General features: G+C 30.9%; 1 protein-coding gene across 3 annotated transcripts in view; it reads right to left on the bottom strand.

The window, feature by feature from the left end:
- Positions 1-291: 291 nt before the first annotated feature.
- The window catches only part of LOC126886864 (zinc finger protein 235-like), a 45527-nt gene continuing 22256 nt past the window's right edge, over positions 292-23562 (bottom strand). Inside the window, exon 2 of one of the 3 annotated variants that reach the window (XM_050653983.1) lies at positions 292-1744. In XM_050653983.1, coding sequence (XP_050509940.1) covers positions 957-1744 — 788 coding nt within the window. In that variant the 3' untranslated portion in view covers positions 292-956. Of the gene's footprint in view, positions 1745-9502; positions 12969-19418; positions 21221-23562 lie in introns of those variants that run through there. The other 2 variants (XM_050653982.1, XM_050653984.1) reach the window with 2 other exon arrangements.

Raw genomic sequence — 23562 nt, 5'->3', positions numbered from 1 at the left:
TCGGTAATTTTTAAATTTATTATTTAATTGTTATCGCTTAATATTTACAACGCAAAAAAGTAATTAAATTGTAATCGATTTTTTAAAGATTTTGCTAATCATTATAACGTTCTATTAATGAAATATTAATTTCTTACTTCGAATACTTTCACAATTATCGTGTAGATGACGCTTACATTAATTTATAATTACATATTACGAAATATTAAAAAAACTTAAATTCAGTATTTAAAAGGTAAGTATATTTAAAGTAAAAATATACACCACAGCTTTGACCAACTAAAATTATTTCCTATTAATGTTTTTAATTTCAATGTTTTAAATTAATCATTTTGACATTTATGTCACACTTCCAGTAAAAGCTTACACTACTGGCGAATTTTTAATTATCCCCTCTACCTACGAGCTCACAGCGTATAGTGTATTTGATAAATAATTGATTTAAGACGTGAACTTAATAAAAAGTTTATTGTGTATTATTTGTGGAAGATCCAAGCAGAGAATACATCAGGATAATATATTCTGTGATCCAAGTATTTTGTGGTTAAAGATGTTCAAAATTGTGAGCGTTCCATAGTAACAATATATTACAAAATCACTTTAACACTTTTCCTCTTTTCTCGATTGAGTATTAGTTTTGTTGTACATACATATAAATTATTACAATCACTGAATACATAGTTAGTGGAAAAATTATCACATTTATTAACTGAATTAATAATTTGCAACTATACAAATAACAGTTATCCATAAACATTCAAAAACCATCTCTTTAAGTTAATGATGATATTTTCAAGCAGAATGGCATTCTAGTAATGTTTACATATCCATACCAGTGTGAATTTTACTACACGTAATTTGTCGTGTAAAGATAGAAAAAGTAGGGATAGCCGTAAAATATTTGCGAATTATGTACACATGGCCTTAAAACAAATTTGGCACTTGTGAAGTTTTTCTCAAGTGTGAATTTTCGTATGGTGATTTAAATGAGTTTTCTGACTAAACTGTTTATCACAAATTTCGCACTTGTAAGGTTTTTCCCCAGTGTGCGTTCTCATGTGTTGTTTCAAATAACATGCTTGACTAAACTGTTTATCACAAATTTCGCACTTGCATAGCTTTTCTCCAGTATGAACTTCCGTATGATGATTTAAAGTAGTTTTTCGAGTAAACGACTGTTTACTCGGAATATGCTGTGTCAAATAATATGCTACACCGAACTGTTTATCACAAATTTCGCACTTGTACGGTTTTTCTCCAGTGTGCACTCTCAGATGCCCTATCAAATGTCCTGCTTGACTAAACTGCTTAAAACAGATTTCACACTTGTGAAGTTTTTCTCCAGTGTGCACTCTCAAATGTGTTTTTAAAGTACCTGCTTCACTGAATCGTTTAAAACAAATTTGGCACTTGTGAGGTTTTTCTCCAGTGTGAATTTTCGTATGTTGATTTAAATGATGTTTCTGAGTAAACGACTTAAAACAAATTTCGCACTTATAAGATTTTTCTCCGGTGTGCGATCTCATATGCCGTTTCAAAGAATTTGCATGAGAAAATTGCACGAAACAAATTTCACACTTGTGAGGATTTTCTCCAGTATGAACTCTTACATGTGCATTTAAACGATCTTTACGAGTATACTGTTTATGACAAGTTTCGCACTTGTAAGGTTTTTCTCCAATGTGCTTTGAATGTACGTGTATTGTTTTCATAATCTCCAATGTGTGCACCTCTTGTGAAGAGTCTAAAATAAAAACCAAATTATAAATTTTCAATTATACGCAATTATCTCTCATTAAACATTACATAGTCAATATTAACTTCAACAAGTTTTAAGTTTAGTTCTAGCAGCGGAAGATATAACATCATCGTTTAATAGTCGCTTGTGAATTCAAACAATATAAGTTAAAAGTTAAGCAGTTTTTACTATAAGTAGTAAAGTAAGTAGAAAAACTTAATTTTTAAACAAGAAATATTGTCCTTTTCATGATCATTTTTCAGTGCGTAACAAATGATAGGAAAAAGGGTAAGTCCGTGATAATATACATTTGACATTTATTCTAACATGACATTTTAGTTAAATCTAACAGTTGTCACATTTTATTTTCAATTTGGAATAAAAACAAATCAAATGTGTTTCTTGCATTTTTAAATGTTATTTTCTTTGATTTGTATAGTCTTATAAATTATACAGATTATATTTGTAATATTATTATCTAATTAAAAAAAAATATTTTTTTATTATGGCGCCCATCTATCGACAACTAGAATAACTAGAATAAATGTTATAAAAATGTCATCGACGAAATGTAATCACCGACGTGCCTTTTTTTCTGTCACATACAATTTAATGCGTGAGAAAGAAATCGAAAAACTGTGACGCACTGAAAGATGATCATGAGAAAAAGAATACAATTTACATTTCAACGACCTACTTAATCGAAACTTGAATATTGCCTTAAGTCCACTTTACATCAACAATAATTGAACAAGAAATTGACAAGTTATTCAAGGTCAAATTTGGCTTATACAAAACACAATTCTACATCCAATTTTGCCGTGAATAAAAAGAAAATAAAGCAATTTGACAAAATAAAACATATCCAATTGTTCTATTTCATCAAATTCCTTCATTTTCTTTTACAAATCATACATTTTGTACTCGTCAAATTTGGCCTTGAATAACTTTATCAATTTCTTGTTCAATTTATTGTTGATGTAAAGTGGACATTAGACAAAAAGTGAAGCAATTAGTGGTACCTACAATAGTACGGTTAATATTATTATAATGGATTTAAATTGTCAGGTATGCCGTAAAATTATAACACCGACAGATTGTAGCAAATTGGAATGTTCTGGATACAAAACAACATGGCACAGTGTTTGTGCTCAACCCCGACCCTTAAATTTTTCACCTGCAACCTTTAGTCCAGGGCGGATCTGTTTTGAGATAGACGTTGAGAGGTGACTCAAATTTTTTTGCAGAAATTGCTTGAAAATAAATCAAATAATAATATTTGAGTTATCCTCCCTCTCAAAAAGGTCCGGAACATTATTTAAATAATCAAAATGTCAAGATTTGAAGGAAAACTTCGATTTTTTTCTTCGTTTTTTGATTATAACTTTAAAAGTATTCATTTTCGAGAAAAGTTGTCCTGACATAAAAGTTGCGTAATTCAATTTACTACAATATAGAATTGGTTAAAAATTTAAAAAGTAGTCACCCTAGTTGCAAAATAGCAATAATTGCGAAAAAACCATACAAAACAAGTATTCGCATTTTAACGTTTTTCAACCATTTAGGCTACACTTAGGACCTTCATATTTCACCCAGAAAAACTTTATGATACAGTAAAACAATACTGTAAATTTCATTAAGATCGGTTCAATAGATTTTGCAATACAGCTTTCGCGAAAAAAATTCATTTTTTCAAAATGTTACAGGACTGAAAATAAAGCAGATAGCAAGTTGAATTTTTTTTTGCTTATAGAAGTGTACTGTACCTTTCATTTGCAATTTTCAAAATTAAAATCGATAAATTACCACGGAGTCAGAAAATTTTTGAAATAAACAATAATTTTTGGTGCTACGCGCAGGACAGCGGTGTTCGATTCACACAGGTTGATTTCCACCAAAATTTCTTCCAATCTTTATCTAATATATTATTTTCTTACTCTATATTTTGTTGTATTTTAATTCCACAAAAATCAAACTAATTTTATTATTGTTTGTGAAATATTGTTAAAACAATTGCATATGTTTAAAAATAATAAACTTTTATTATTTAAGTTAAAATATATGAACAAAGAAAGTTTTTGCTAATAAAAGTGTTATTTCAAAGGACAGAGTATGTGTTTTTATTTTGCAATAAACAAATTTATTTATTTATATCGAAATGTCATAAAAATTAAAATGTATCAATCATTATCAAAAGTCATTGGAATGCCCAATCAGAGCAACCTATCCGCTGTCCTGCGCGTAGCACCAATAATTAATGTTTATTTAAAAAAAATCCTGACGCCGTGGTGTGAAGCGATTTTAATTTTGCAAAATTGCAAATTAAAGGTACAGTACACTTCTACAGTATGTCCCTGTAAGTTGTATCCATATGGAAAACTTTTTTATTATTAATTTTACGAAAAAAAGTTATTCTTTATAAAAAGCTCTGCATGGTCCAAAACCTAAGATTTAACCATCAAATATCAAATTTTTTTAATATTATACGAGGTATGTCAAAAAGTTTGAATTTCACTCAAGAGTAAAGTAGCTTTATTTTTCACAATATTGAAAATTGCTATTATGAAAAGTTGTTTGGAATTAAAAACTGTATTCTAGTATGCAATTACATCCTTCTATTTGAAAATTTTTTTTTTTGAAAAATTATGGATAACTAACATTATTTTCAGTTATTTTAATTTAGATAACTCTTTTATTATTAATTTTACGAAAAAAAGTTATTCATCAAAGGTTCTGCATGTTTTAAAATCTAAAATACAACCATCTTTTGTCAAATTTTATCAATTTTATACGAGGTATGTCAAAAAATATGAATTTCGCTCAAGAGTAAAATACGTTTATTTTTCACAATATCGAAAATTGTTATTATGAAAAATTATTTAGAATTAAAAACTATGTTTAAGTATGTAATTACATCCTTCTAATTGAAATATTCTGAACTATAAAGGTACTTTACTTTTGATCTAAATTTATCTTTTTTGACATACCTCGTATAAAATTAATAAAAGTTGATATAAGATGGTTGTATTTTAAGTTTTAGACCATCCAGAACTTTTTATTAAGAATCACTTTTTTCGTAAAATTAATAATAAAAGAGTTATCAGAATTGAAATAACTGAAAAAATAATGATAGTTATCCATATTTTCTCAAAAAAAATTTTTAATTAGAAGGATGTAATTGCATATTAAAATATAGTTATTAATTCCAAACAACTTTTCATAATAGCAATTTCCAATATTACGAAAAATAAAGCTACTTTACTCTTGAGTGAAATTCAAACTTTTTGACATACCTCGTATAATATTCAAAAAATTTGATATTTGATGGTTAAATATTTGGTTTTGGACCATGCAGAGCTTTTTATAAAGAATAACTTTTTTTCGTAAAATTAATAATAAAAAAGTTTTCCATATGGATACAACTTACAGGGACATACTGTATATGCAAAAAAATTTTCAACTTCCTTTCTGCTTTATTTTCGGTGATGTAACATTTTGAAAAAATGAATTTTTTTTACGAAAGCTGGATTGCAAAATTTATTTTGCAAAATCTATTGAACCGATCTTAATGAAATTTACAGTATTGTTTTACTGTATCATATAATTTTTTAGGGTGAAATATGAAGGTCCTAAGTTTAGCCTAAATGGTTGAAAAACGTAAAATGCGAATACTTGTTTTTGTATGTTTTTTTCACAGTTATTGCTATTTTGCAACAAGGGTGACTATTTCTTAAATGTTTAACCAATTCTATATTGTAGGAAATTTAATTACGCAACTTTTATGTCAGTACAACTTTTCTCGAAAATGAATACTTTTAAAGTTATAATCAAAAAACGAAGAAAAAAATCGAAGTTTTCCTTCAAATCTTGACATTTTGATTATTTAAATAATGTTCCGGACCTTTTTGAGAGGGAGGATAACTCAAATATTATTATTTGATTTATTTTCAAGCAATTTCTGCAAAAAAAATTGAGTCACCTCTCAACGTCCAAATGTACTAATATTTTTACAGATGCGGCCTGGTCTACTTGTTGATATGGAAGTGTCAAAATTGTACCACAGAAGCAGATGCTAGCACAATGCACTTCAACGCAATTATTGCTGTTTTCTAATTTGGGTAACGCTATTGCTACATGTAACACTCAATTGTCTGACTTACATAATTTAGTAAATTCTCAGTCGATAAAAATTGACGCTTGCATCTCGGAAATAGCAGTTCTAAGAGAAAACGAACAACTAAAAATTAAAATCCAAAAAATAGAATCTACTCCTCCCGAAAATATCCTTATAGAGCTTGATGATAGGAAACAAAGCGAAAAAAATATTTTGCTGATGGGTGTTCCAGAAAATAATACAGAATCCGATGAAGTTAATGCACAACAAATATTAAAGCAGGTAGCTCCTAACTTACAAATAGCTTCGCATCGCCAGCTTGGCTATCCTCGCCAAGATATGAAACCAAGACCGCTGAAAATTACTATGATGTCCAGTGAAGATGTCCTTTTTGTTCTTAAAAATAAATCTAAACTAAATCAAAACTCAAACTCCAACATAATATATATAAAACAAGATTTGACATCCTGCCAGTCAAAATATATGGCTGAATTACGAACAGAGCTGCAAAGTCGTATAGATAATGGGAAGAAAAACTTAACGATTAGATACATAAACAAAATACCAAGAATTACTACCAGAGGAACAACAAAACGTAGACAGGAACAGGAATCGTCTAGACGTGAAATGGGACTCAAGACTTCAAAGCCTGCTGTATATGGCACAAACTCATCTGTACCTGGATAACAATCATTCAAAATTCTATTTTGGAACTGTCAAGGATGTGCCATCTTCAATTTCATGGTTTGTTTCCTTTTGCACTTCGATCTTATTTAGCAGTTCTGTTAAATAATTTTGCCAGTTTCTCATTATTTTTCCAGCTCATTTAGCAGTATCCCCGTATCATCTCTCATGTATGGGTTGTTTTTCTGATATCCTCTTTCCATTTTTTTTGCTTCCAGGTAGAATGATCTTATATCATTTTTTGGAACTTTTCTTCTATATCTTTCAGTTTGTTCTCGTTTTGCTTATTTTCATGATTTTTTCAATTATCCGGATTCTTCTCTATATAAAGTACCTGGTTAAAACAAATTTGGCACTTGTGAGGTTTTACTTAAGTGTAAATTTTCGTATGTTGATTTAAATGAGTTTTCTGAGTAAACGACTTAAAACAAATTTGGCACTTATAAGGTTTTTCTCCGGTGTGCGATCTAATATGCTGTGTCAAATAAAATGCTACACCATCTGTTTCTCCCAAATTTCGCACTTGTAAGGTTTTTCTCCAGAATGTACCCTTAAATGAACGTTCAAATCACTTTCTCGAGTAAACTGCTTTAAATAAAATTTCACACTTGTGAGCAGTGGCGGCTCGTGATTTTTACAGTAGGGGAGGCTATACCTAACTGTACAATATCTAGACAAATTTGCACTAGCAAAAAATGCGCCAAAAAAATGTAATTTAAAGCCCCATTTTTTGACCATTTTTTATTTACATTTCATAATATCATCCTAATTCATAATTTTCATGATATCATATCATTTTAAAAATAGTTAGTCTAATTGTAAAAGTTTAATACCAAAGTTTGTGTCGTTTATTTGTTAACAATTCCATCTATTTGTAAATAGATACCTATGCATATCAAAATAAATACAGATTTGAAGTTTTGCCGTCCATACATAATGAAGCTTCAAATTTTTTAAGATACTCAACTGAATTTTTTTAATTCTAAACGCGGCCTACTGCGAATTCAAAAACACGATAAATTACCGATATTTTGCTTTGAGTTAGAAATATCGGAAAAAGTTATTTGAGCAAGTTGTTCCAAATATTATAATAACCCCACATACCAAATTTCATAACAAAATTCGCATTTTTAGATTTTTCATTATTTTTAGTCACGACCCTAAAATTCGTTGTCCCGAGACGCACGCAACCACGCAACGGAGCCGAGAAGCTATTCTGCCTACCTTGGTATATCTCCGGGCAGCGTGTGATGGCACCGTAGATGCCACTGTTAGGAGACCGGGTCTCCTTAAACGCCTGCTGCGCTGCACAGAGCATTAGCTACGGAGCCCGCTGGGCTTCTCGGCTCCGTTCATGAATCTCGGGATAACCCAGGGTCCTGCCTACAATAATATGTAATAAAACTGAGACGCGATCATGCGTTCTAATGCTAATGCTCCGTACGTTTGGATAATTAGTGATAATATGGAATTTACACGTTGTATAATAGTGAGACTGCTTGTTGTTTTCGCGATTCATGATAAACAAAACAGTGTAGAGTGTGTAAAAAATTTATGGGGAGGCTGTGCCTCCCTTACCTCCTCTGACGAGCCGCCACTGCTTACGAGGTTTTTCTCCAGTATGAACTTTTATATGTTGATTTAAATGAGCTTTCTGAGTAAACGACTTAAAACAAATTTGGCACTTATAAGATTTTTCTCCGGTGTGAAAGAAATGTCCAGAAGCGACAGAAATAACAGTTGAAATGTTAAAGGCAGTAGGAGAACAACTGTACGAGCAACTATATGGGCTGGTGAAAAAGATATGGGAAGAGGAAAAAAATGTCAAATGACTGGATGGTGGCTAGAATTTGCCCCATACATAAAAAAGGAGATAAATGTGAAAATTATAGGGGAATAGCACTCCTAGAGACAGGGTATAAGATATTAACACAATACATACGTGGAAGACTGAACGAATTCATGGAGGATACTGTGGGGGAGTACCAGCCAGCAGGCTTTCAATCCAACCGTTCGGTAACAGACCAGATTTTCACGCTAAAAGAATTACAAGCAAATTGCTATGAGTACAAAACTACCCTGTATGCGCTGTTCATAGATTTCAAGCAGGCATATGATCGTATAAATAAAAAAGAAATGTACCGTTCTCTGACAGAATTAAAAATTCCCAAAAAATTGATTGGCTTGATCGAAATGACGTTGACAAAAAACGAAAAGTGAAGTAGTGTGGAAAGACGTCTCAGAGGACTTCGAAATCAAACAAGAACTCAGGCAAGGTGACCCGATGTCAACCACGTTGTTCAATTTTATTCTTGAAGTAATAATGAGGAATTGCAGCATAAAAATGGAAGTAACCATATTTAACAAGCTGAAAATGCGAGATTTATCATAGCGAAAACTTTGGTTATATATGTATTTAAATTCATAATATGGAAAATTGCTATTACGAAAAGTTATTTAGAATTAAAAGTTATGTTTTAATGTGCAAATATATCATTCTAATTTAAATGTGAACTATAAAGATACTTTACTTGAAAATTCATATTTTTTATATACCTCGTATAAAATTAATAAAATTTGAATAACTTTTCTTCTTCAAATTAAAAATACAAGAGTTATAAATGAAAATGATGTTGGTAGGTATCCATAATTTGAGAAAATTCGACAAATATTTTTTCCATTAGAAGGATGTAATTTCATATATCAGAACATAATTTTTAATTCCAAACATTTAAAATAACAATTTTCAAATATTGTGAAATACATAATATAAATATACTTTTTACTGATTAACTGTAGTACTTATATAAGTCTATTTATCATTAAAGGGGGGCCGTATACTTACTCGTACAAACCTTTTGAAAGTTATTAATACATTATTGCTTTCAAAATATACTCAAATTGTATTTTTATACATTTATTCGACATATTATTTTATATAATAATTAAATTCACTATACTATAAAATGTCATTTATATTTTATTAATAGCTAAATAATTTAAAATTTAGTTTGACATTCACGAAGTGTCAAAGGCAAATGTAAATAATAACCTATGCTTTGCTTAACAAATTCAGATTAAAAAAACTAGTCTACTTACTAAACTGCATTCGCTCTCGCGAGATTTTTATTGACACATTCGGAATAGGAAACATACAACACAAAAATTCCTACCTCACGCTATTAGCTGCTCAAATTAACTTAATCTTACATTAAAAAACGAAGAATTATTAGAAATAGTGTTAGTGTCTACTAATCTCATAAAATTTTGAGACGTTTATTTCTACAAAATATTTTTATTTTGTTACAACAAATAATTTTCTCATTTGTTATGAATACATTATAATGGTGTAAATAAGGTCGATTATCTCGAAGACGGTTAGAGATATCGAAATGCCGTTCTCATTATTGTATTGCATTGTAAAACCTTCCAGACAATTGAAAATAAAAAACCAACTAATTGAACACGTTGACTCGTATATCGATGGTTAAGAGCACAGATATAGTATGTCCACTTTTTGCTGATTTTAAGATAACATTATAAAAATATTCAGTAGGGTCATATGAATGTTCTGCATAATTATTGCAAGTCCAGAATGATTGTAAGTGGGTTAAACGGCCTTGCCAAAATATAGTATTTCCCATTTGTACTAAAAACCGACTTGCACAGATATTTTATGTCCGTTTGGAAGTGCACAAACATAGTATGTTTTGGGACATACAATATTAGTGCTCACGCGATCAAACTTATCATGGCTGTAAATACTGTTTGTCCGGGCATGCAGTAACATACCTCATGTTGTATGTCCATACACATTTTCAAAAAAAAATTTTTTAACCCAATAATACATAATATTTTAAAAAATATCTACATTAAGCTAATAATGATACCCGAACTTATTACCCAAACATTATGATACAGTAGAGCGTCGATTATCCGAACGTCGATCAACCGAACGACCGCTTATTCGAACTATCGACTCCCGCGTCCCGTGCTCGAATACCGAGCAAGCGTTAGTAATTGACACTTAAAATATCTTCAATTTTCTTCAATATTGTATCCAAAAATAATTATGTTGTTGCAAAGACTGCACTTTTTTGTTTAGTTGCTAGTTGTCATTATCAAGATATAAATAAATATGTATGACTATAAATATGTATCAATATATTGTAGTTCGATTATCCGAACACCTATGTCCCCCAATTAGGTCGGATAATCGACGCTTTACTGTATATCGGTATATCAGCAGTATCAAACAAAAAGTAACGCGAAAACTTCAAAACGTTCTCCTCAACAATTAAGATATTTGGACATACGATATCTGCGCTCTTAACCATCGATATATACCTTGGAACAGTCGTCAACTCGAAATGGGATCAAACAACCGAAATACGATCTAGAATTGAAAAGGCCAGAGCAACATTTAACAGCATGAAAAATATATTCACCCATTCCGACATATCTCTCCCACTAAAAATACGGCTGCTAAAGTGCTATGTATTTCCAGTCTTGCTGTATGGCGCAGAGGCATGGACACTGGCGGAAACATTAATGAGAAAGCTGGAGGCATTCGAAATGTGGGTGTATCGACGTATCCTCAAAATATCCTAGACGACACACACCACCAACGTAAAGGTACTCCGCCGAATAGGAAAACAAAAAGAAATCTCTTTCACAATTAAGAAACGGAAACTTGAATACCTCGGTCATATTATGAGACATGATAAATATCATATGCTCCAACTGATAATACAGGGTAAAATAGAAAGCAACCGCGGACCCGGAAGAAGAAGACACTCATGGCTTCAAAACTTACGCCAATGGTTTGGACTAACATCGATCGAGTTATTCAGAAACGCCGCAAACAAAATTAAAATTGCTATGATGATAGCCAACGTCCGCAATGGACAAGGCACATGAAGAAGAAGATATTGTATATAGTAAAAAAATGTACAGTCGGAAAAACGAAAGAATACCCATGAACGAACATATAAAACACGCTGTATTTTCCTGTCACTGTGTCACACAAAAATTGGCCAGCGCAAGTACATGTAATTTATTGTTACATGTACTTGCACTGGACAATTTTCTTTGTGACACGGTGACAGGAAAATACAGGGTGTTTTATCTGTTCGTTCATGGGTATTCTTTCATTTTTCCGACTGTAATTTGTGTATTTCACACCCAGGGCCTACATGGCCTGTTGAGCAAAATAAATAAATAAATGCCATCATGTATTCAATTATTTTCTCAATAAGTACTCTTCTTCATCTTATTGATGAACTTTTATATGTATATTTAAAGAACTTTTCTGAGTAAACGATTTAAAACAAATTTCGCAGTTGTAAGGCTTTTCACCAGTGTGCACTCTCAAATGTTTTTTTAAAGTACCTGCTTCACTAAATCGTTTAAAACAAATTTGGCACTTGTGAGGTTTTTCTCCAGTGTGTACTCTCTTATGTATTTTCAAATGACCTGCTTCACTAAACTGCTTAAAACAGATTTGGCACTTATAAGGTTTTTCTCCGGTATGCGATCGCATATGCCGTTTCAAAGAACTTGCATGAGAAAATTGCACAAAACAAATTTCACACTTGTGAGGTTTTTCTCCAGTGTGTACTCTCTTATGTATTTTCAAATGACCTGCTTCACTAAACTGCTTAAAACAAATTTCACACTTGTGAGGTTTTTCACCAGTGTGCACTCTCAAATGTGTTTTTAAAGAACCTGCTTGAGTAAATTGCTTAAAACAAATTTCACACTTGTGAGGTTTTTCTCCAGTATGCACCCTCAAATGTACTTTTAAATTACCTGCTTCTCTAAACTGTTTAAGACAAATTTCACACTTGTGAGGATTTTCACCAGTATGTAGTGTTACATGTTCATTTAAATGATCTTTACGAGTATACTGTTTATGACAAATTTGGCACTCATAAGGTTTTTCTCCAATATGCACTCTCAAATGCCTTTTCAAATCACTTGTCGTAATAAACTGCTTTAAACAAATTTCACACTTCTGAGGTTTTTCTCCAGTATGAACTTTCGTATGTTGATTTAAATGATTTTTCTGAGTAAACTCTTTAAAACAAATTTGGCACTTATAAGGTTTTTCTCCGGTGTGCGATCTCATATGTTTTTTTAAATTATTTGATTGGTTAAACTGCTTAAAACAAATTTCGCACTTATAAGGTTTTTCTCCAGTGTGTAGTCTCTTATGTATTTTCAAATGGTGTGCTTCACTAAACTGCTTAAAACAAATTTCACACTTGTGAGGTTTTTCTCCAGTATGAACTCTTACATGTACACTTAAATGATCTTTACGAGCAAACTGTTTATGACAAATTTCGCACTTGTAATCTTTTTCTCCAATGTGATTTGAATGTACATGTATTGTTTTCATAATTTCCAATGAGTGCGTCTCTTGTGGACAGTCTAAAATAAAAACCAAAATATAAATTTTCAAATTTACGCAATTATCTCTCATTAAACATTACATAGTCAATATTAATTTCAACAATTCCCAAAATTCTCTACATTTATATTTTTATAAGGATACTATTACACCAGGACGGATCTGTTAAAAATCGTCTATTTTTGGATGTGCGAGGCGGCATTCGGATTTTTACAGATAAAATTAGGTGACAGCTTCAATAATAATAATTGACTTATGCTCCTTCTCAAATATGCCCGGAACATTAATAAAAAAATTAAAATATATAAAAATTTCCGAAAACATCGATTTTTTCTACTTTCTTTAGAAAAAAGTCGTGAGGAAATAAAATAAAGATAATTGAACTTTGTATCATATTTGTTCGGTTAAAAATGTCTTAAATTATTTCTCCTTTCTGTAACATAGCAATAAATAAAAAATAAGGGCGCAAAATAAACGTGATTTTATTAAATGTTTTTCAACCACTTCGGTTGCACCTTCGTAATTCGCTTAGAAAATTCTTACAATGTACTTAAGTTGTCCACCAAATTTCATTAAAATCGAGTTAATAGATTTGCATAATAATTTTGCAATCTAAATTTAAAAAAAAAGTTAAAATTTTTTAAAAAGTTTCTGAACAAAAAGTAGACCATTTTGAAATTTGCTAATTTTTTTACATATAAAGAGGCGCTCTACCTATCTAATACACTTCACAGAGCTAAAATTGGATTATTTAAGCGGCCTCCGCACTGTTTTAAAGTTATAAACAATTTGTTGGCTTATAAACAAATACAGCGAGGACGTTGGAGTTGGAATAAATCCATTTTCAGTTATTTATCAAATAAACATTTTTTCTGTTTTAGGACAACAGTAAAATGTATTTCGAATTAAATAAATTATACACTTTCTTCTTGTCTCAATTAATTTAAAAAAAATTGGGCACCCTGTATAAATAATTATGTTAATGAATAGAGAATTGAATAGCCTTTCGAATAAGCTAGCACAAGACCCCTATTCTCATTTAAAAAAATCATCGATTACGTCATCATACCCAGATAGATGACGTCACTAGTATGATATATATGCCAAAAAATTGTAACTATTTATAATGGGAGATAAGCCACAATATTATTAAAAAAATGATTTCATTAACGTTTCGACGCCCAAATCGGGCGTTAATAAAATCATTTTTTAATAATATTGTGGCTTATCTCCCATTATAAATAGTTACAATTGTAAAAATGCCACAAGAAAATAGCTTCAGAACAACATATGCCAAAAAATTATAATTTAAATATAAAAATCGACCGGTCTCGGTATTTATCTTTAGAGTCGCTCATTCTCGAGAAAATGAATTTGTTCCAACTCAAACGTCCTCACTATATTTGTTTATAAGCCAACAAATTGTTTATAACTTTAAAACAGTAGAGCGCCTTTTGATATGTAAAAAGATTAGCCAAACTTCTTACTTTTTAAAAGGTTTGAACTTTTTTAAAAAAATTTAGATTGCAAAATCATTATGCAAAATCTATTATGTCAATTTTAATGAAATTTGGTGGACGGATTAAGTATGTTGTAAGAATTTTTTAAGCGAATTATGAAGGTTCTAAGTGCAACCAAAGTGGTTGAAAAACATTGAATAAAAACAGGCTTATTTTGCCCCCTTATTTTGTATTTATTGCTATTTTGCAGAAAGGGTAATCATTTAAGACATTTTAAACCAGTCTTATGTCATACAAAATTCAATTATATTTATTTTATTTCTATACGACTTTGTTCCAAAATGAATCGTTTTAAAGTTATAAGCAATGAAAGTTAAAAAAAATCGATGTTTTTCGAAATTCTTAGTAGGGGAATTCACGCTCCGATTTGTAGTACCTCTAGTCGTACGACAAGAGAGAGAGAGAGAGTGATACTACTTTGTGGTCCCTCTAGTCGTACTACAACACCATTCACGTCCCAACATTTTGCCCCAACAAAGGTCTTACCTTTCAACCACCTGTTTTTACGGTGGTGTACGGCTAAAAAATGTATCGAGTAAAGTCTGTGCAAAATATAATTCGGAGGATTTGTGTTTTTAAAAATTGGGTACATGAGTTGAGGTTTCATAATTAAGCATGCCATAAGTTTCGTTTCTCTATCATTTGTCTAGCGCTGATATGAACTAATTAATTTTTACGACTCTTGTAATTTTTACGACTTTTTAAGATGTAGGGTAGTTATATTCTATTTTAGTAAACTAAACTGGAGCTGGGATTTGCATTTAAAAATGAATAGTAAATTTGCATAAGATGCCAAAAGAAAATAGTTTTAGATTAATAAGAAACTGGTCTTTATTCACAGAAAGGAAAATCATTGGTCCCAACAAAAAGTAGATAATAAATAATCGTGTATTTTAATAAGCCTAGGGATATAGAAAATGTATGCTCATTTTCATAGTTGATTTTTTCGTGAACGGATTAACGGATCCAGCTAATTTTTTTTACTATTTTAGATATTTCTTTAGTAAGTTGTGCAAATATTTACTCAAACTTCTTTTTTGTACTTATACCGGGTGGAGGAAAAGAAATGTTTTTCTTATGTTAAGTTTGAAACACCCGGTAGGGAGGAGGAGGTAAAATAATGAGTATGCATTGGAATCGTATTATAGTCTTATGTTTTGTGAACATTTTGTTTTTTAAATGTGCCTGATATCTTCATAAACAAAAAAAATAGACTGTTTTGTAGTTTTACATGTGTTTTAACCGAAACAAAAGTTTGAGACTCCCTTTAGGGAGGAAAAGGTAAAATGGTGGTTATGCATCGATACTGTGTTGTAGGCTCATCTTTTGTAAACCGTTTATTTTTAAAATTTTTCTGATATCTTTAATAACAAAGAAACTAAGACGAAATTATTTCCTATATACCTATAGTGCTAAAGAAAAAGAGTGTTCAAAGAAAAAGAATATGTGTAATGTACCGCTCGATATTTAAAGAGCCTCCTACGAATCCGTATTACTTTCAGGAAATTCCACCCCAAAACATCATATAGCCTCCATTAAACAATCTCGTCTCTCTTATGTTGTGCTGTGCATACCGCTTACCTGATCGACAATCGTTTACGTTATGTGCCTTTCTGTTTTTAAAGTTTTGTTAACTGTTATTTTTTAGTGTTAATGTAGTTTTGTTTCAGTTAAAATACATGTTAAGGAGTAAAACCACCTATTTTCTTTGTTATTTTCTTTATCTTTAGAAAGTTAAAGATATCAGGGAGATTCAAAAAACAAAATGTTCACAAAACATAATAAGACTACAAACATAAGAAAAACATTACTTTTCTTCTACTAGGTATAAGTACAAAAAAGAAATTTAATTAAATCTTTGCACAACTGTGTAGATACTAAATAAATATCTAAGATAATAAAAAAAAATTGGCGAAATCCGTTAATCCGTTCACGAAAAAATCAACTATGAAAATGAGCATACATTTTCTATATCCTTAACGTATGACTCTCAGTGTAGTGGAAATTTTTAATCCAACATCCAACATCGACATTCACGCTCCAACTTTCTTAGTCGTACCACTATAAGTGGTATTACTAGTAGTACTACAACCCATTCACGGTCTGATTTTAGATCCAACATATCACTCTCTCTCTCTTGTCGTACCACTAGTAATACTACAAATCGGATCATGAATGAGGGCCTTTTTACATATTTTAATTTTTTTATTAATGTTCCGGGCATATTTGAGAAGGATCATAAGTCATTTATAATTACCGAAATTGTCACCTAGTTTTATCTGTAAAAATCCGAATGCCACCTCTCACATCCACCTCAAAACAGTTCCTTCCCGGTCTAAATATTCACCAAGGTTTTTTTACATCATGTAAAAAAACTATTCTAAATCAACATTTTTTAATAACATTACGATTATTAGACGGTCCAAAAAATCGATGGTTTGGAGAATTTTTTTAGGGTAAAAAAGAAGCAAGTCTAGCGAAATTTTCAGATTATTTTATTACATATCTGAACATGAGAAAACAATTTTTTTAAAGAAAAATATTCACAGGCAACTGGTTTTTATGCACATTAGCACATTCGCGCAACTGCTCTTTCCAATCGTCAGGGCAGATGGAGCTCGTAATTTTCAACTGAAACAAAAAAACCAAAAACCATTTTAATTGTAATATATTTTTCTTCTAGATGAACTAAGAAAAACTAAAAAAATTATGAAATTCGAAAGTTTTCTCTGGTTTAAAACAGAAAATAAGCCTTTTGTGAAAAAACCTTTCTGTTTTAAAACAGAGAAAACATTCGAATTTCATAATTTTTTTAGTTTTTCTTAGTTCATATAGAAGAAAAATATATTACAATTAAAATGGTTTTTGGTTTTTTCGTTTCAGATGAAAATTACAAGCTCCATTTGTCCCGCCGATTGGAAACAGAAGTTGCACGAACGTGCATAAAAATCGGTTGCCTGTGAATATGTTTTTGAATTGTTTTCTCATGTTCAGATATGTAATAAAATAATCTGAAAATTTCGCTGGACTTCCTTTTTTTACCCTAAAAAAATTTGCCAAAACATCGATTTTTTTACCGTCTAATTCAGGATTCCCCCTTAAAGAACTTTATGAATAAACTGTTTAAAATTGTCACACCTTAAAAGTTTTTTCCCTACCATGGTCAATTGTTGCATTTTTAGTTAAAAATTTGTTATGTGAAAACTGAATAATAAAAACATCGCACTTATAAGGTTTTTCTACAGTATACACAGTGATATATTTTTCAAATTATGTAGTTGCTGTAGTAAACAGCCAAGTCTCCAGTATGAACTGTCGTATGTTGATTTAAATGAGTTTTCTGAGTAAACGACTTAAAGCAAATTTGGCAATTATGAGGTTTTTCTCTAGTGTGCGATTTCATATGCTGTTTCAAAGAACTTGCATGAGTAAATTACCCAAAACAAACTTCACACTTATGAGGTTTTTCTCCAGTATGAACTCTTACATGTTCATTTAAAACATCTTTACGAGTAAACTGTTTATCACAAATTTGGCACTTGTATTGTATGGCTTTTCTCTAGTATGAACTTTTATATGTTGATTTAAACGAATTTTCTGAGTAAATGATTTAAAACAAATTTGGCACTTATAAGATTTTTCTCCAGTATGCACCCTCAAATGCCTTTCCAAATCACTTGTAATAAACTGCTTTAAATAAATTTCACACTTATGAGGTTTTTCTCCAGTGTGTACTCTCAAATGTCTTTTCAAATGACCTGCTACACTAAACTGCTTTAAACAAATTTCACACTTGTGAGGTTTTTCTCCAGTATAGTATAAACTTTGTAACGGGTAGCTCTTTCAGGACGACAGACTCAGTAGAACACAGGTTAAAAATAAAGTAAATATATTTAAGAGGATGGGTACGTATTTTCGGCTGCAATGCTATTCAAATGGGGATTAATTTTTTTCAAATCCTGAAAAAACTAATACGTATTTTGGAAAAATTTAAACGCAGATTACGTTATTAGCGAGGGCCGAAAGTCCCTGAAAACTTCTATAATGTTTATTTTAATAAGTTACAGGGGTGAAAAACTAAGAGAAAATTTAGTGTGATTTTTAATTTCAAATATCTCATTCAAAATAAACCTTTTTTTATTCTAAGGAACTTGCGGCCCTCGGTACTAATTTAGTATTTCATTCTGAGTTTAAATTTTTCAAAAATATTTATTGTTTTTTTCAGGATTCGAAAAAAATGAACACAATGTCCGTGGTAATATTTTCCAAATCTATCTTTGTCTTACCACGCACTCAGTCGAATAGAATATTGTCAGTCAGACAGTGACAATCAGTATCAATTTTAAATATTTGACATGACATTGGGAATATTTTGAGTTGTTGATTAAATAGTATTGATATATAGTGTATTTGGTAAATCATTGATTTAAGACGTGAACTTAATAAAAATTTATTTATTGTGTATTATTTGTAGAAGATCCAAGCAGAGAATACATCAGGATAATATATTCTGTGAATAAATTATGTTAAAGATGTTCAAAATTGTAAGCGTTCCATAGTAACAATATATTATTAAAAAATCACTTTTCCTCTTTTCTCGATTGAGTATTAATTTTTGTTGTACATACATATAAATTATTACAATCACTGCATACATAGTTAGTGGAAAAATTATCACATTTATTAACTGAATTAATAATTTGCAATTATACAAATAACAGTTATCCAAGAACATTCAAAAGCCATCTCTTTAAAACTGATGACAATATTGTCAAGTAGAATGACATTCTAGTAATGTTTACATATCCATACCAGTGTGAATTTTACTACACATAATTTGCCGTGTAAAGACAGAAAAAGTAGAGATAGCCGTAAAATATTTGCGAATTATGTACCCATGGCCTAAGGTAATTAGTATATACAGTTTAAAATAAATAAAATAAAATATAATTATATCTTCTGCAAACAATAATAAACTTTATTAGTCATCCTATCATAATAGCAACATTCAAATGATACGATAAACAGCACAATATATACAATAGCAATCTCGCTACATTAAATCAACATAGCCTGTAGATACCGCATTTCACTTTAACGCGGACGGCTGAACGGCGACATGCAGTCATTCGTTCCTCGCTACTACCGCCCACTGCGATAACGGTCATGGCAAGACTCTCCACGTCACAACTGTGGCGTCCGCCTAGGCATAGTCCCACCTCACATACGGTTCATCTTTTGCCCATCGAGCTTATTGATAGTTCAACTCGCTAGCAACAGCTGTCGAGCCATGGCTAGTTCAACACGCTAGCCACGAAGCCACGACTGATTTTCTCATTCTCCTAGCTCGCCTTAAATATGCTCTCGATGCCCTCTCCTTCGGTTTCCCCCAGCGGTGTTATGCACCACCGCTGACACTCCTCCGTGGTAGAGCAGCCCATCGCTTGGCGAGGTATCATATCGTTACAACTTTTGTATGTTGATTTAAATGAATTTTCTGAGTAAACGACTTAAAACAAATTTGGCACTTATAAGGTTTTTCTCCGGTGTGCGATCTCATATGCTGTTTCAAAGAACTTGCACGAGCAAATTGTCCAAAACAAATTTCATACTTGAGGTTTTTCTCCAGTATGAACTCTTACATGTTCATTTAAAACATTTTTACGAGTAAACTGATTATCACAAATTTGGCACTTGTATTTGTATGGCTTTTCTCCAGTATGAACTTTTATATGTTGATTTAAACGAATTTTCTGAGTAAACTGCTTAAAACAAATTTGGCACTTATAAGGTTTTTCTCCGGTGTGCGATTTCATATGATGTTTCAAAGAACTTGCACGAGTAAATTGCCCAAAACAAATTTCACACTTATGAGGTTTTTCTCCGGTGTGCGATCTCATATGCTGTTTCAAAGAAGATGACTGAGAAAACTGCCCAAAACAGATTTCACACTTGTATGGCTTTTCTCCAGTATGCACACTCAAATGCCTTTCCAAATGACTATTTTGGGAAAACTGCTTTAAACAAATTTCACACTTGTGAGGTTTTTCTCCAGTATGCGATCTTATATGTAGTTTCAAAGAACTTGACCGAGAAAACTGTATGCGATCTTATATGTAGTTTCAAAGAACTTGACCGAGAAAACTGCTTAAAACAAATTTCACACTTGTAAGGATTTTCTCCAGTGTGAACTCTTACATGTTCATTTAAAACATCTTTACGAATAAACAGTTTATCACAAATTTCGCACTTGTATGACTTTTCTCCAGTATGAACTTTTATATGTTGATTTAATGGAGTTTTCTGAGTAAATGACTTAAAACAAATTTGGCACTTATAAGGTTTTTCTCCAGTATGCACTCTCAAATGCATTTCCAAATGACTATACTGGGAAAACTGCTTTAAACAAATTTCACACTTGTGAGGTTTTTCTCCAGTATGAATTTTTATATGTTGATTTAAATTACTTTTCTGAGTAAACGACTTGAAACAAATTTGGCACTTATAAGGTTTTTCTCCGGGGTGCGATCTCATATGCTGTTTCAAAGAATTTGCATGAGAAAATTGCACAAAACAAATTTCACACTCGTGAGGATTTTCTCCAGTATGAACTTTTACATGCGCATTTAAATGATGTTTGCGTGAAAACTGTTTATGACAAATTTCGCACTTGTAAGGTTTTTCTCCAGTCTGATTTGAATGTACGTATATTGTTTTCATAATCTCCAATGTGTGCGCCTCTTGTGAAGAGCCTAAAATAAAAACCAAATTATAAATTTTCAATTATATGCAATTATCTCTCATTAAACATTACATAGTCAATATTAACTTCAACAATTCCCAAAATTCTCTTAAATCTCTATCTTTATAAGGTTACTACACTCACTGGCACAAAATTCCGCCACCTAAACTTTTTGATTAAGTTTTATAATTCAGAACTTTATTATTTGTACTCCTATTTTCAAGATTCTTGCATCATTTTGTAGGTACATGTATTGATATCGTTTGTTATTATTCCGGTAACAAAAAAAAAATTGCCCACATGGTATTATCCGGGGGTGAATGGAAGCGTTGTATTTTCTCCTAACTTTAAAAAATTCTATGGAAAAATTGAAGAGCTGATTTTGTTTCATAGTCCTGGCATATTCTCTCGGAGGCGTCACTAAAAATTTGTTTTTTGAATTATCCGAATATCTCTTTTCTTGTAAAAGCTGCTTTACATCAAGGCTATGCAAGTCTCATGCTATGCAAGTCCGTCTTGCATTGCATATCTCTTGCCTAGCCTGACCTTTTTACATCAGAGCTATTTCTGCGCAATTTTTGATACCACTTTCATTGTTGGCAAGTATAAATCACAAATTATTATTACTTCCAATAAATAACATTTAAATTTACACAATAATGTTAGGTTTTTTCTAAAATGTAAATTTTATTATATTGCCAACATGAAATTTGACAACTTGCATCAAAATAGCATGAAAAATAGAACATGTTTTAATTTTTCGTCTAGCACAGGTAGTCCGTTCTTTAACGGTAAAATATTGCAAAATCTCTAAATATTAAAAAACCGCTTGGATTGACATGAAATTTGGCATACACATAGCTAACAAGTCAAAGAAAAAAGTGATATTGTGCTTCTGCCCTGGGGGTGGTTTTCACCCCCTCTTGGGGGTGAAAAAATATTCGTCCAAAGAAAGTCAGGAAATGGATAAACTGGCTAATTTTAAGTAACTTTTGTTCTATAGAATTTTTTCACTAAGTCAATACTTTTCGAGTTATTTGGTAGTGAATATGTTCATTTTTTCAACAAAATAACCACGCTTTTAGACGGTTTTTCGCAAATAACGCAAATAGTAAGTATTTTGTCGAAAAAACATGTTTAGCAAAAATATAGCCTGTAAAAATTTTAAAAAATGGTATAATATATCAAGTCTCTACACCTCGCAGAAGCAGAGTTATAGCTAATGAAAAATAGGTTCATATTCGTCAAATTCCAAAATGGAATACTTTAACGTGAAATAAATAAAAATAAAGCACATTTCGGGGAAAATTCATTACAACTTATTTAAAGTGTTTAAAAAAAGCTTTATTTTTGTTTTATAAAAAAAATTTCTAGCATCAAAATTAAACAAGTTACGCTCACAATAAAGTTAGTCCTTTTGGTTTTGGTAAAAAATCGAGAAAATCACCCCCTAATTAAATTAACTTAATCATTAATACTTTACAAGTTTCTCGACTCGTGTATATATTGTTTATATGATCTCTAAGTTTCATCGGTTCAAAGTCCTTATTATTGAAAGGGCTGTAGTTAAAAGGGGTTGAACGAGTCACTGATCACGATTGTATGTAAATTTAGAAACACCAAATCTTAATCAATTTTTGTCTAACAAAAAAATACATGATATTAAGAAAAGCAAATGTGACTTTTTTTTGTTTTTCGAGATTTTTGGTATCTCTAACAATTTTTAAGTTATTTTGAAAAAAAAACATATTTTTCAAGATTTAAATTTTTTAAAATTTAATAATTTGTGGAGCGGTAACGATTAATTTCATTTAAGTTGCTAATTAAGGGGTGGTATTCCCGATTTTTTTTGCAAAAACAAAAGGGACCAACTTTATTTTGAGCGTAACTTGCTTAAATTTAATGCTAGAAACTTTTTGTAAAAACAGAAATAAAGCTTTTTTAAACACATTAAAAAAGTTATAATGGGTTTTCCCCAAAAAGTGCTTAATTTTTTAGATATTTCACGTCGAAATATTCTATTTGGAATTTGGTGAATATGAATCTATTTTTCATTGGCTATAACTCTGGTTCTACGAGATCCAGAGACCTAACGCGTACACCATTTTTTTACTTTTTTATAAGCTATATTTTTGCTAACAACGTTTTTTTCGACAAAATGTTTACGTTTTGAGTTATTTGCGAAAAAACGTCTAAAAATGTGGTTATTTTGTTGAAAAATGAACATATTCACTCGCAAATAACTCGAAAAGTGTTGACTTGGCGAAAAAGCTCTATAGAACAAAAGTTACTTAAAATTAGTCAGTTTATCCATTTCCGGACTTATTTTGGACATATATTTTTTCACCCAAA

This window comes from Diabrotica virgifera, chromosome 6 (assembly GCF_917563875.1).
Source record: "Diabrotica virgifera virgifera chromosome 6, PGI_DIABVI_V3a".
NCBI classification, from domain to species: domain Eukaryota; kingdom Metazoa; phylum Arthropoda; class Insecta; order Coleoptera; family Chrysomelidae; genus Diabrotica; species Diabrotica virgifera.
Note: the sequence above shows the minus strand (reverse complement) of the source record. Positions and strands in the feature narration are given on the sequence as shown.